Source organism: Lindgomyces ingoldianus (assembly GCF_010093535.1).
Source record: "Lindgomyces ingoldianus strain ATCC 200398 unplaced genomic scaffold BDR25scaffold_1, whole genome shotgun sequence".
Lineage (NCBI taxonomy): Eukaryota > Fungi > Ascomycota > Dothideomycetes > Pleosporales > Lindgomycetaceae > Lindgomyces > Lindgomyces ingoldianus.
The window spans coordinates 2221931-2235764 of record NW_022985162.1 but is presented as its reverse complement, the minus strand read 5'-3'; the positions used below and the strand labels follow the sequence as shown (position 1 = coordinate 2235764).

The 13834-nt window shown below is 51.0% G+C and overlaps 2 protein-coding genes across 2 annotated transcripts in view; both read left to right on the top strand.

Moving 5' to 3' along the window:
• The window catches only part of BDR25DRAFT_7657 (uncharacterized protein), a 17186-nt gene extending 16722 nt beyond the window's left edge, over positions 1–464 (top strand). The window contains exon 2 of the mRNA XM_033699006.1: positions 11–464. Within this exon, the coding sequence (XP_033554918.1) occupies positions 11–48 (38 nt within the window). The 3' untranslated portion in view covers positions 49–464. The remainder of the gene's footprint in view (positions 1–10) is intronic.
• Positions 465–12826, top strand: BDR25DRAFT_7658 (uncharacterized protein). Its single transcript, XM_033699007.1, has 4 exons — positions 465–2162; positions 2226–10855; positions 10913–11909; positions 11961–12826. Exons 1-4 carry the CDS (start codon positions 881–883, stop codon positions 12566–12568), a joined length of 11517 nt encoding a protein of 3838 aa, XP_033554917.1. The 5' UTR covers positions 465–880; the 3' UTR covers positions 12569–12826.
• The last annotated feature ends 1008 nt before the right edge of the window (positions 12827–13834 follow it).

Sequence of the window (13834 nt, the reverse complement as noted above, 5' to 3'; positions counted from 1 at the left end):
CGAAGTCGAGAGTGCGCATCAAGGCGCCAATCTCTTAGTATCAGATGAAGCTCAACTAGTACCCACGCCGTCGCCAGAGCCCGAGCAACTTGCTAAGGACGACGACGGTTTCCCGGTGTCCAAGAAGGATAAGAAGAAGGCGAAGAAGAGCAAAGGAAAGCAATCGGGAACAGCCACTCCAATTTCTGAACCTCTCCTCGAAGTCGAGAGTGCGCATCAAGGCGCCAATCTCTTAGTATCAGATGAAGCTCAACTAGTACCCACGCCGTCGCCAGAGCTCGAACAACCTACTGAGGACGACGAGGGTTTCCCGGTATCCAAGAAGGATAAGAAGAAGGTGAAGACGGGGAAAGGAAAGCAATCGGGAACAGCTACTCCAATCTTCGAAACTGTTCCCGAGGTACAGCCCAAGATTTCGCCTGAAAGTGAAAAGGTCCCTCCTGAGAGCCTTGAGGAGGACAGGGATCCTACCATCGCACCTTCTGTTGAACAAGAGGCGTCCTCGGTTGATAAATGGGCATTGCTATCTTCGGAGGGTAAAAATGTAAAGGGTAGAGTGTCCGCTCAAGAGAGCCCTGCTCAGAATCTCAAGGGTCCCATCATTGAAAGCAGCCAAGATTCTTTCTTCACGACTCCGAAACGCCCCTTGCTCGATACTGAAGAGATTCTAAATACCCCGGAACCCGAATTCGAAAAGCCAGGGGTGATTCTCGATCCTGGGAGCGCCAAAGAAGCAAATAATGACTTCGAGAAGCCGGTGTTTAGTAGGAAGCTTAGCAAGAAAGAAAAGAAAGCTAAGAAGAAGTCGACAACCTCGGCGTGGGATGAGGAGCCACTGTCTGAAAGCCAAGCATCCATCCAACCTAAAACTTCGGAAAATATGCTTATGCCCGATTCAGCCCGTCAAGAGCCTTCGGTTGGTTGTGAAATCCCTAGCGACATTCAGATACCGGCCGTCCATCCTCATATGCGCCCTGAAAGCGAAGTTGAGGGTGAACGCGATGTTCCTATGCTCGAGCAGCCATCTCAGCAATTCCTGGAAGGACAGCCAACCACAACGGCACAGGAGGCCGCAATGGAGCCCCAGGTACTTCCCGCCGCTGAGGAATCTGCCATTGACAGAACGGTACAAGAACCTAGCGTTGGGTTGAGTACCGAGCAACGCACGGAAGTGCCCACAGAGGACGACTGGCCAATTACCACTCCGAAGAAAACGAAGAAAGGCAAAAAAGAGAAGAAGGACAAACGGCAGTCTGCTCCTCTCGACTGGATCGATGAACCTGAGTCCAAGTCCTCTGAGATTCCAGAAGAGGTACCCGATAAACCTCTGCAGCAACCCCCTGAGTCAGCAGGAATTCTTGAAACGAAAGAGATTAACGACGAATTTACTCCAACACCACAGCCTTTAGCCATACCGCATGACATCGCCGAGAGACCTCTACGTGAGGATTATCAGCCTGATATTGCTCCAGAAGTCGTCGAGCCGCCTTTACCGGAAGCAAATCTCCCTTCAACTTTGGACGAGGTCAGAGAACAATCAACCCAAGGGGGAATTGCTCGCGGGGAGCCAGCACCACAACGTGAAGTTGTTCAGGAGACGCCCCGCAAACCTGAAGAGGACAACCTGTGGGCGCCACCCAGCAGGAAAGCCTCAAAAAACGGAAAGAAATGGAAGAATGCGAAAGATGCCCCATCCCTCGATCTTCATGAGGATCCGAGCACTCCGTCCGCTTCAGAGCCAGAATTACCAATCAAGCCCTCTATGTCCTTGCAATCTACCGAACCCATTCCTATTCCAGAGAATATTCCAGAGCCCGCTATTAATAAGGATATTCAGACGGATGAGCCAGTGGTTCCTTGGAGTTCTCTGTCGAAAAAGTCAAAGAAGGATAAGAAAAAGGGCAAGAAGAGCAAACCAGCTTCTGGCGCCGCCACTCCTATAGCTGAGAAGGACGCTGAGATGTTGGAAGAATCACCTCTGGGTAAGGATATTGCTGAAGTGCCATCCGTAGCACAATTAGAAGAGTCTCAGGTTCAGACAATCTCACCCGATATAAAAATTCCCGAGGATGAAAGGCCAGGAGAAATTCATGTTCCATCATATGAGGATGAACTGCCAATCTCTATCGAGGATGAACCTACTCATCCTACTCTTCCTCAAGGTAAAGTAGAAGCGCAGCTCTTACACAACACCGCCAACATCCTTCCTAAGACTACTCTCCAAGATATCCCCGCTCCATCTGAGCAAGTGGAAGAACCTGAACGATCTCCCGCAGAGGATTCCAAATTCCCACTCTCCTGGTCAGAATCTAAGAAAAGGGGAAAGAAAGACAAGAAAAACAAAAAAAGTCGAAATGGTGGCGATGATGCGATATTAGAGGACGCCCCTGAGTCTACCATTTTGCTCCGGCCAGATCTTGACCAGGCAATGTCGATTTTGGAAGAGCGTGAACCCGAGAAACTCAAGATCCAATCTGAAGCGGAGCAACTACCAAGGATCTCTCAGGATGATGAAGTCAAGCTTATGCGATCTGTGTCTCCCCCGCAATCCCCACTCCTCGGTGGGAAGCACGAACATCTTGGGTCACAGTTTGAGAGAGAGATCTTAACTTCGTCAGTCGAGGACGCTGAAACCAAACCGCAGCACTCTACATCCACGTCGCGATCTCCTGTTCTTATGCAGCAACCCTACAAACTCGAAGCTGAGGCACAAACCGAGTCTTTACCCACACATGGCCAAGCTGTCATTGTTGAATCCCGGCGCGTTGCATCTCCGCCAAGACCTCCGGCGCTTGAACCAATGCAAGATCTGCAGCAAGCTGAATCAGAGAATGTCCTCGCCCTGTCAACTCAATCCCAAGCTACCGCATCTTTGGTCCCAGATGAACTACCACCACCCTCAAGCCCGGCGTTTGATAAGGGCGTCTTCCACGATCTCCCGACACAGACTCCAGAACCGGCGGATGTGCCACGTGATGTGCAAGTACCAAGCCATCAAACCGACTCCCCAGCAACTCCGCTGTCCCCTTCAACGAAGGCGTTACAAGATGACATCGCCGATTTCAAACAGCGATTAGAAGTGCTTGACGAAGCTCTCCAAACCGCAGACGAACTATCGGCTTCCCAGCCTTCATCAATCTTCGATCCTGTAAGCAAGCTCGGTAAGAAAGACAAGAAAGGCAAGAAGGCCAAGGGTAGCGCTTTTCACTGGCCCGAACCCACAACACCTGGCGTGGAAGCTGTGAATGTCCTCAAAGCTGAAGAGCGAGTTCAGGAAGAAGAGTCTACGCTGGTTGAGGTTCCTGCAAGGAAACTGAGCAAGAAAAACAAGAAGGCTAAAGCGGCTGCTTTGAGTTGGGATGAAGAGAACGCACCTGTCCTGGAAACACAAGAGCCAATCATCGAAGAGCCTGAGGTCGTTGACACTCCTGAGATACCCTCCGAAACCCAGGACATCCAAACAGAAGGGACGAGCGATTTTGCCACTCCTACACGCAAGCTTAGCAAGAAAGACAAAAAGAAGGCGAAGCCTGCTTCTTTGACTTGGGATGAACCTCAAGAGGAGCGCATACCTGTCTCTGAAATGAAGGAACCAATTGCCCATGAGCCTGAGGTCTTTAAAAATCTTGATATACCCTCCGAGATCCAAGCTAGTCAGGCAGAAGAGACAAGTGGCTTTAGCACCCCTACACGCAAGCTTAGCAAGAATGACAGGGAAAAGGCTGCGAAAGCGATGGCGTTTGAATTTGCCGAGCAGTCGACGATCGACAACGAACCAATGCCCTTGCTAGAGACTCAAGAGAACCATCAGAAAGAAGTGGATTCAGTACTTTCCGAAGCCCAGATCACTCTTCAGGACGAGACAAGACCGAAGCTAGAACCCACAATCATCCCAGAGGTGCAAGAGCCAGTCATGGATGAAGGTCCAACCTTATCTCGCAAACGGAGCAAAAAGGACAAGAAGTCAAAGGGAGTGGTGATATGGGAGGAACCCGTACCAGACCCCCCGAAAACTCCAACACTCTCTGATCAGAGTCTCGGTCGGACTGAAGTCGAACCATTGCCCACCGAGCCACAGGGAATAGTGACAGCAGAGCGCCCTACAGTGTCCCGCAAGCTGAGCAAGAAGGACAAGAGGAAAGCTAAGCAAACCTCTCTTAGTTGGGATGAGCCGGCGACTTCATCTAGTGATCTAGTGAATCTCCCTGAGTCTCAGGAGATGTTGGATGCTGGCAAGGATGAGTCTGAACTCACGCTAGTCGCACAAGCGTCAGATATGCCGCAGGACAAAGCGAGCGGTTTCAGCACGCCTACACGTAAGCTCACCAAGAAAGATAAGAAGAAGGCCAAGACTGTTGCGACAAGCTTGGAAGAATCTGCCGAGCTTCGCAGCCAGCCATCATCAATTCCAGATGTTCAAGAATCGGTCAAGAAGCAGGAATCAAGCTTTGGTGGGGAAGAGGAGGGGGTGACTCATAGGAAAGATTTTCCGCAAGACATAATATCAAATCTAGGCGATGCTCAAGAGCTGCCTCCACCGAACGAACAGCATGTCGAAACTCTAATACTTGAGCAGCAAATGGAAGCTTCGTTGGCTAGCCACCCCTTCCAGGCTCCAACCGAGCAGCAAATCGAGGGTCCATTGCTAGAACCACAAGCGAAGACTCCCAAATCCGAATGGGAAATTGAGACACCAAGTGAACCACAAATCGAAATCCCTTCGGCCACAGCGGTAGCGAAACCCAAAGAGCCAGCCAAAGAGCCAGAGTTGGACGTTCCCAAGACGGCCATGGAGGACGAGCTTGTAGTTACTCCGGCTTTGACACGCAAGCAGAGCAAGAAAGATAAAAAGAAAAAGGGCAAAGCCGCTGCTACTTTCGACTGGACCGAGGATGCCCCTGGTCTCGAGGAACCCATAGCCATCTCTGAGCCTCAGGCTTCTGTTGACCAGGATGCTCTAGTTGATGATTTCGCGCCTGTTTCTAGTAAGAAAGGCAAGAAGAAAGGTAAAACTGCTGCTTTCAATCGGACCGTACCAGCCCCAGCTCTCGAGGAACCACCAACCGTCTCTGAGCCTCAGGCTTCTGTTGACCCGAATGCTCTCGTTGATGATTTATCGCCTGTTTCTAGTAAGAAAGACAAGAAGGGCAAAGCTGCTGCTTTCGATCAGACCGAACAAGCCCCAGCTCTCGAGGAACCCACAGCCATCTCTGATCCTCAGGCTTCTGTTGATCGAGATGCTCTAGTTGATGATTTCGCGCCTGTTTCTAGTAAGAAAGACAAGAAGAAGGGTAAAACTGCTGCTTTCAATCGGACCGAACTAGCCCCGGCTCTCGAGGAACCACCAACCGTCTCTGAGCCTCAGGCTTCTGTTGACCGGAATGCTCTCGTTGATGATTTAGCGCCTGTATCTAGCAAGAAAGACAAGAAGGACAAAGCTGCTACTTTGGACTGGACTGAGGATGCCCCTGCTCTCGAGGAGCCCACAACCATCTCTAAGCCTCAGGCTTCTTCTGTTGACCGAGATTCTCTCGTTGATGATTTCACGCCTGTTTCTAGTAAGAAAGACAAGAAGGGCAAGTCTACTGCTTCCAATCAGACCGAACCAGCCCCAGCTCTCGAGGAACCGGCAACCGTCTCTGAGCCTCATGTTTCCCTTGACCAGGATGCCCTCGTTGACGATTCCGCATCCGCTCTCAACAAGAAAGAGAAGAAGAATAGCAAAAAGAGGGCGTCGGGTTTTGGTTGGACCACTGCGGAGGAACGCGAGAGTGCGAGTGTGCCTGAGCCTCAGACCACACAGACTAAACCACCTCAGCTTAACGCTGAGCAACCGACCGTCGGAGTAGTTCCTGTCATTTCCGAGACCCAGGAACAGATCCAAGACATTCCCGTAGTCAACGCCCCAGTATCTGGACCCCTCCCTGGCAAAATGCAATCTGAAGAGGCTGTGGAGTCAAACATTCCCCAGACAGACGTGGCCCCCATTGTGCCAATCTCACTGCTTAAAATAGAAGATCCTTCTATGCATGTGCTCACAGACCAGCCAAAATTGGAGCCTGAGTTTAAGTTCACCCCCAAGACGAATAAAAAGGAAAAGCGGAAGTCGAAGAGGGCCACTGCCGCCTTCGAAGAGTCCTTGGAGGCAGTCGGATCGCACACTTTAGCGGGTAGTGCAAACCCCATCATAGAGCAGCCCGCTCCTTTCCAAGCCGCGCCGACTGATCAACTGGCTAAGAAAGATGTCTCTACTCTCCTTGCAGAGCCCGAGATTCTAACTCCTGCCAATGAGGCTAGTGACATTGCATTCCCGACTAAGAAGAGCAAGAAGGAGAAGCGCAAATCGAAGAAAGGAAATGTCGCTATCGAAGAATTTGCCCAACCTGCGGAGCTATTAGATGAGCAAGAATATATAGAGCAAAGTGTGCGAGATATTCATACCCCTACGCTAAGCACAGAGGCTCGCGAGACCGTTGATATCGATACCAGTAAAGCACTCAATACCAAGGAACATATTGTCCCATCGACTTCGGTGGAGGTTACGCAACCCCCTTGCCCGGAACCCGAGATATCATCATTTTCCCCTATTGATGCCAAGCCGGCCAAACGCAGAGGGATGATTGGTAAACTTGCCGCTATGTTTGAGCAAGATACGCTTGCGGAGCAGGAAAGGCCACCCATTGTGCGGCCTTGGTCTCGTGCGTCGAAGAAGGAGGCAAAGATCGAAACAACTACTCCAGAAAGTGCGCCTGAAACTGTTCTTGTTCCGCAGACTGAGGCCCCTGCACGTGCTTCTGGGGCAACTCTAATCCGTAATCTCGAAGAGGAATCGCCGCCGCATCATGTTCTTGAGAGAATGGAGTTGGGCGGGCAAAGCAAAGCGGTCCCCGTTGAAGAGCCAATTATCAACCATGATCTTCCAGAAGAACTCGCTGCTCATGTTGTTCCTGAGGAGATGGACCTGGGCAAGGAAATCAAGGAAGAGGTCATTGTAAAAGATATAGCACCACACCCTTTCACTGTGCCCCGAGCCTCATCTCCCGACAAGACCACCGATTTCTCAGCTGCCGTTATGGCAGGTTTGGCAGAATCGGGATTCAATACGGACTTGGTTCTCAAGGACCCGTCATTCCACCGATCGACGTCTCCGCCAGGTACTCGAGATATTTCTCCAGAAGAAGACATCGCAATCGCTCGAAAAGAAGCTAGTAAATCCAAACTCGGTGATCTGGGACGAACTTCACCAATCCCCGTATCTCCAAAAAGCCAACCTGTTACTGAAGTACCGGCGGAAGTTCCTCATACCGAAGTTGCTACTGCCTCAACTCACAACCCAAGCTTCGACCCCATCGATGTTGTGAATGATCCGTTCTTTAGCCGACGGAAAACGCCTCCAGGTGTTCTCGAAGAGGGTGATCCTGAGGAACTTTGGATGTCTTCGAAGAAGGTGAAAAAAGGGAAAAGGAAGCGGGCCTCGGCACCTATAACACCTGTCGAGAGCGGGATTCCTGGGGCTGAGCAGGCTGGGATGATCCCCATGGAACTTGAAGACAAGGTGGAGACTGATGGAAAGCGGTTCATCGAGCCCAGCGCAGATTTGGGGACTGTATCAGCCGAACCCGATCATCAGGTTGAGCCCATAGTGCTTTCGGGTGAGAAGGGCCTTCGAGAAACAATCGCCGAACCTATTGCGACAGCCTTAGTCAAGCCTCCTAAGACAACACACGACACGCCGGTTGCAACAACGTTTACTGAACAGCAGGCCCACGCAGAGTCCGCCGGTCCCGTGTCATTTGAACAACCCACATTCGAACCCGTTGAGTCTTCCGACGCAACTCCGATTGAAGAAGAGCCCGAGCCCCCATTGACAACATCAAAGAAGAAGGGCAAGAAAGCAAAGAAAGACAAGAAACGAGCTTCTCTTGCACAAGACAACATCGAAACATCAATCGTTGATGATCCGGTGGTTGAGGTTCAGGCGGTTCTACCTCTCGCCGTTGAGACTCCAGCCGATTTAAACGGCAGAGATATGCAGTCTGAGAAGCCAGCGCTGGCTTCGACTTTTGAGTCTAAATCTCGGGCGCTACCTGAACATGGGGACTTGGCGGACACCCTAGGTGACAAGTCATCATTCGACGTGGCACACAATGCCAACGTGCACCTGCATGAAGATCAGCCTAAGCCAACTTTCGACGAATCTAAAATCCAGTCGAACGTGATTGAGCCGGTGTTACCCCATGAGGTGAACGAGAAGCCATTGGAGGAGCAGGTCCTCACTCCCAGTGCAGAACCAGAGACAATCGGCGACATCTGGGATGAGCAGTCAAGGAAGAAAGGTAAGAAAGGAAAGGGCAAGTCAAAGCGCTCCAGCACACCAGAGCGGCCTTTCGAGCCTAAAACACTATCAGGTGCAGTTACACCACGCGCAGATGTCACTAATTTAACACGCGAAATCGAAACGGATGTCGTCGAAGATGATCAGCCATTGGAGACGGACGATTGGACAAGTTCAAAGAAGAAAGGAAAGAAAGGAAAGAAAGGGAAATCTGGATCAACAGCGCTTCTAGCCACCAGTGCAACGGCTCTAGGCTCGATAGCCCTTGGTAAGAGCGATAGCATCAAACAGACCCAGGAGGATCGCGGTGCAATGATCAACGAGGCTCTAGAACCAATGGGGTCAGGTGCTTACGAACCTCCTTCTATGTTCGATGAAGGGCAGAAATATTTGGATGAGGTCAAGGGGTCGGACTATCCACTTCTAGAGGTAGCGACTAAGAAAGTGGATCTACTTCCTGTCGAGCAATTAGAAACAGTGAGAGACGATATGATGGATCAGACGGGGGAATGGGCTTTGCCGTCAAAAAAGGATGGAAAGAAAGGCAAAAGAGGGGCAGATAACGTTGAACAAGAGAGTCGGAAATTTAAGGAACCGGGAATAGAGCAACTCGGAAAGACCGCGGGTGAGGATACTTTTGGAGGAGAGGGATTTGAGCAAGGGTTGTCGACTCATGATGAAACGATAGAGCAGTCTCGAGAACGGGTAACTGAAGTGGCACATGTGGATGTACCTGATCCTCTTGTGGATCCTCACAAAGGGAATACCATTCATTCCGAGGTATCCACCCACGAACTTAGAGATTCCATGGGCAAGAACATCTCTCCTCCAAGACAGCCAACTGGTCTGTTCCCTAGCGTCGAGTGTATCAAGCGACGAGTACCATCACCTGAAGGACAACCAGAAGAGAAACGCGTGCATCTCTCGGAGCCAGCACCAAAGAAATCCGAAGTCTCAGTGGAGATGCCACAGGCTGAGTACGAATTGGCACCCATCCGGCAAGCTCCCGACCCCGTGATTCGTGGTGTACCTGACATTGAGCCTCCGTATCAAACCACGGATAAGTCAATTGCGGAAGCATCCACGGTGCCAACTAGCAGCCGTGATCGTTCTCCTATCATCGAACCAACATGGTCATTTGGTGGAGTTCGTGACAGCGCTGTCCACGTGTCAGACTCACCGCTCCTCTCTGCGGGCTCACGCTTCGAGTCCAATGCCCGAGACAGTGGATACCATGATGCAGGATACAGTCCTTCGATGCCGCAAGGCTCAAGCGAACCAGTAAAGGAACTTCACTACGAAGGGAAGACAAAAGACACACAGGATCGAAAATCCGATTATAGCATTGTTGAACGAACGATCCATGAAGACCCGGGAGTGGAGCCTCGCTCACGAAGCCCTTCTCTCCCCGAGCCGAGTTCTTTCATCGGCAGTATAACATCACCGTCCGCCGTTGATTCGGCCACGAAGGAGCGTACATCGTACTTGTTCAACTCGTCGCCATCGACACGAGGTTATGTTGAGTCTCCTTTAGCTGCTGTGAAGGCTCGCCAGCACGACATAGTTCCTGAGGCGTCTCCGTTAAAACACCCGAAGGATGTCAAAGATAACTCGAAACATGTGAAGGATTCGCAAGCCAAATCGCACAAGGAATCTGAAGAGTCTCGCCATTCGACGGCCAGATCAAGATCCAAGGATAGAAGCTCACCCACTAGGCAAACGCCCATCAGAGAGCCACCCCCGTCGATCTTTGGTGACCCGCGTGAGAGGCAGTCTGAGAAGTCAGCAACATACTCGACTCCGAGACATATGAAATCACCAAATCCACAACTCGACACTATCAAAGAATCCAGTCCAGATGATTCGCCACTGCATAAAAAGGGACGACCGATCTCTGATGTCGGTGCCCCTGAACGAGGTGTTAAGTCTGCGCGACGAAGTGAGAGCCCCAAGCCGTTCTCAGAACGGTTGAAATCACCACCTCCTGTCACGCCTACTCCTTCCAGCCGCAAGCCCAGCAGTCGTAAGCCCATTCCTCCCACACTAGAAACCTCACCAGCCGATACCCCTTCAAAGGATACTCCATGGCATCAAGTCCATGAGGGTGTTGATCGGAGCATGGCTCTGAGTCCTGCACGAAGACTGCGCTCTCCCGCGGTAACTGACCCAACGAAGCAACGCATGGGTGAACAGCGATCTCCAAGCGTGCTCAGTGACCGTTCTACGGGCGGGGTTGCAAGGCACAAAACTCCAGACCATTTTCAAGCATTGAGCCCTGCGAGCAACCGATCAGCCACTCCACCTTTACGGCGAGTGGACAGAAGCTTGTCAGGTGACCTTCGGAGTCGAGCGAGCCTTGGCGAGGTCCAAGCGCGGGACACTAAAAACGCGCAACCTGATCTCACAGACATTGCGATCGCTGCTGGAGCAACTGCAGCCATCGCAGCCATCGCGAGTTCATCAAAATACGATCCGGTCAGACACAAGGGCAAGGGTCGCGCGGACATGTCCGATGTCTACGTAAGTTTTCACTGCCATCGCGACGCGTTTAATGATGATAGCTGACAATATTTGTAGGAGGCATGGGGCGAGGCTCAAGGTTCGCCAATGTCCCCGACGCGCCCACCTAGTGTGCGTAAGCGACAAAGCATGCAAATAATGGACTTAACAACACAACTCGAGCAACTCGCCGCGCAGAACCGATCGCTGGAAGAAGCTAAGGCTAAGGCTGAGGAGTCTATGCAAGCTGCTCAGTATCAACAAGATGTTGATAATCAGGTGATTCAAGAAACTATTCAAGCAAGAGACCAGGAAATCCACCAGAAAGACATCGACATTGCACAGCTGCGCGATACACTTCGCACCCTTCAGGGAGAAGTGACAAGACTCACGCAATTGAACAACACACTTACCGAGGCCAATCATAATCTCACCAACGACACAAACGAGCGATATGCTCAACTCCAATCCGAAGGTCAACAGGTTCATCAGCAATGGCAACAATCTACTAGGGAGCTCGAAGATCTGCGGACGCAGCACAACCAGTTAACCTCGGGAATGCAAGATGCATTGCGAGCGGAGATTGGACTCGCGATCGACGAGCGCAATGCTGAGATCGAGCGTCTCAAGACCGAACTAGCAACCGCTACGGACAAGATCAAGACTCTACAGAGACAGATACAAGCTTCTAAGCAGGGCGACAGCTTCCTTGTCGTACGAGACGAGGACTACTTCGATAGCGCATGCCAGCAGCTCTGTCAACACGTGCAGCAATGGGTGTTGCGATTCTCCAAACTCTCAGATAGCAGGGCTTGTCGCTTGTCGTCGGACGTCGCGAGAGATCACAAGCTTGATTCTGCGACCCGAGAAAAGATCGAAACTCGTCTAGACAACGCTATCTTAGACGGCTCTGATGTCGATATGCTATTAGCAGACCGTGTCAAGCGTCGAGATGTCTTCATGTCAGTAGTGATGACGATGATTTGGGAGTATGTCTTCACGAGATATCTCTTCGGTATGGACAGAGAACAACGACAAAAACTCAAGTCGCTGGAGAAAACATTGTCGGAAGTTGGTAAGTCAATCCCAACCTTCCTAGTTTGCGCTCAAATTAATAACTCATTAGGCCCCACAAGAGCTGTTGCCCAGTGGCGAGCAATAACGCTCACCCTACTCTCCAAACGCGACCCATTCATCCAACAGCGCAAACAAGATACTGAGGCCGTGGTCCAGGAAATTTACAGCACGCTCTCTACCCTCCTCCCGCCAGCATCCCATCTGCAGAAGCAGATTCAAGAATCTCTCCGCAATGTCATGCGCCTCGCCGTCGAACTTTCCATTGAAATGCGCACCCAGCGCGCAGAATACATCATGCTTCCACCTCTCCAACCGGAGTATGACACTAATGGCGACCTCATCGCCAAAGTAACTTTCAACGCAAGTCTCATGAACGAACGTAGTGGCGAAACATCAAGCAACGACCAACTCGAAGCACGGGGGGCAGTGGTCAAGATCGTGCTGTTTCCGCTCGTTGTAAAGAAGGGAGATGATTTTGGTGAAGGCGAGGATGAAATTGTGGTGTGTCCTGCGCAGGTACTAGTGGCGAGGGCGACGAATAAGAAAGTTGTGAGAGTGCTAAGTGGTGCGATGAGTATTGATAGTAGGCAGAGAAGTGTGATGAGTTTGGCGCCCGAGAGTTCGGTCATGGATTTGGATGGGGGAAATATGATTTAGTAGCGATTGGCGAGTTTTGTCTGTTGCATGGCGTGGGAATGACTCTTTTTGGTCTTTTCTTTTAGTGAGGGTTTGGGTTTGGGTTTGGGTCTGATTTTGGTGTTTAGGGGATTTAACGACTCTCTTACTGTCATTTTCCCTTTCCTTTATTTCTTGATTTCAAGGTCTCCAAAGGACATGTTGGCTTTAGTTTGTAATATTTAGGTTTGTAGGATTGAAAAGAGGTCATTCGGTTCTATACACTCAGGGGTTTCTAAATGATGATGGCTCGTTCGCACAAGTCGATGTGATGTTGAAACTAACTAGATGTTGATGTACCCTTCAAGAGTCGGTACCAGAAAATAGTTCCACAGTTCTAAACACGTGAGATGTCCCAAGGTTCACAAGCTGTCGTCCCACCTCCTCGGCTCCGCTCCTCCACAACGGTAGCTAACCCCGCACGTTGGTGAGCTGCGCCACGCCCCAGCTTGACCTTATGAGTCGACAAGTGCGTGAGAGCTACGGATCCGTACAAAAAGAGAGACCTCCCCTGAACTCGTACTTATTCCGTAACACAGTTCCCTGAACTGGGTAAGAAAGCGTCGAAGACTAGGTCGTGCCATTGTTACACAGGATGCCCATTCGAAGTGAATGGAGGCTTGCGCGCGAAGGTTAGTACAATACCTCCTTTCCCTTCCACAGCTCTGCACCTATCCTACCCACCCCTGAAAGCACTCCCAACAAACCACTAACCCCATCCTCCAGGCATCACGCCCGACACCATTGTTCGCTTCGCGTCGCGCACGCTCCTCAACCCAGCCCTAACGCTCCCACTCATCCTCCTTGCGCACTACACACAAAAAGGCGCGACCCTCTCCACAGAACATGCATCCACGTTCAAGCACCTAAAAACGCTACTCTACCTGGGATTGGCGTCGAAAGCCAGTTCGTTCCTTGATGACGCTGTGACAAATAACTGGACGAGCGATGCATATGATTGGGAGAAAGAGGTTGTGGTAGTGACAGGCGGGAGCGATGGCATTGGGAAGATTGTTGTGCAGTTATTTGCGGAGATGGGGGTTAAGGTTGCGGTTTTGGATGTGCAGCCTTTGACTTATGAGGGTGGGTGACCTTCCTATTCCAATCCCTGCGCTTCAATGGAGTAAGTTGAGAGAAGTGAATGCAGACATACTGACAAGGGTCCCAACAGCACCCCCATCCGTTCAATACTTCTTTGTCGACCTTGCCTCCCCCTCCTCCATCTCCACCGCCTGCGCCGCCATAAAA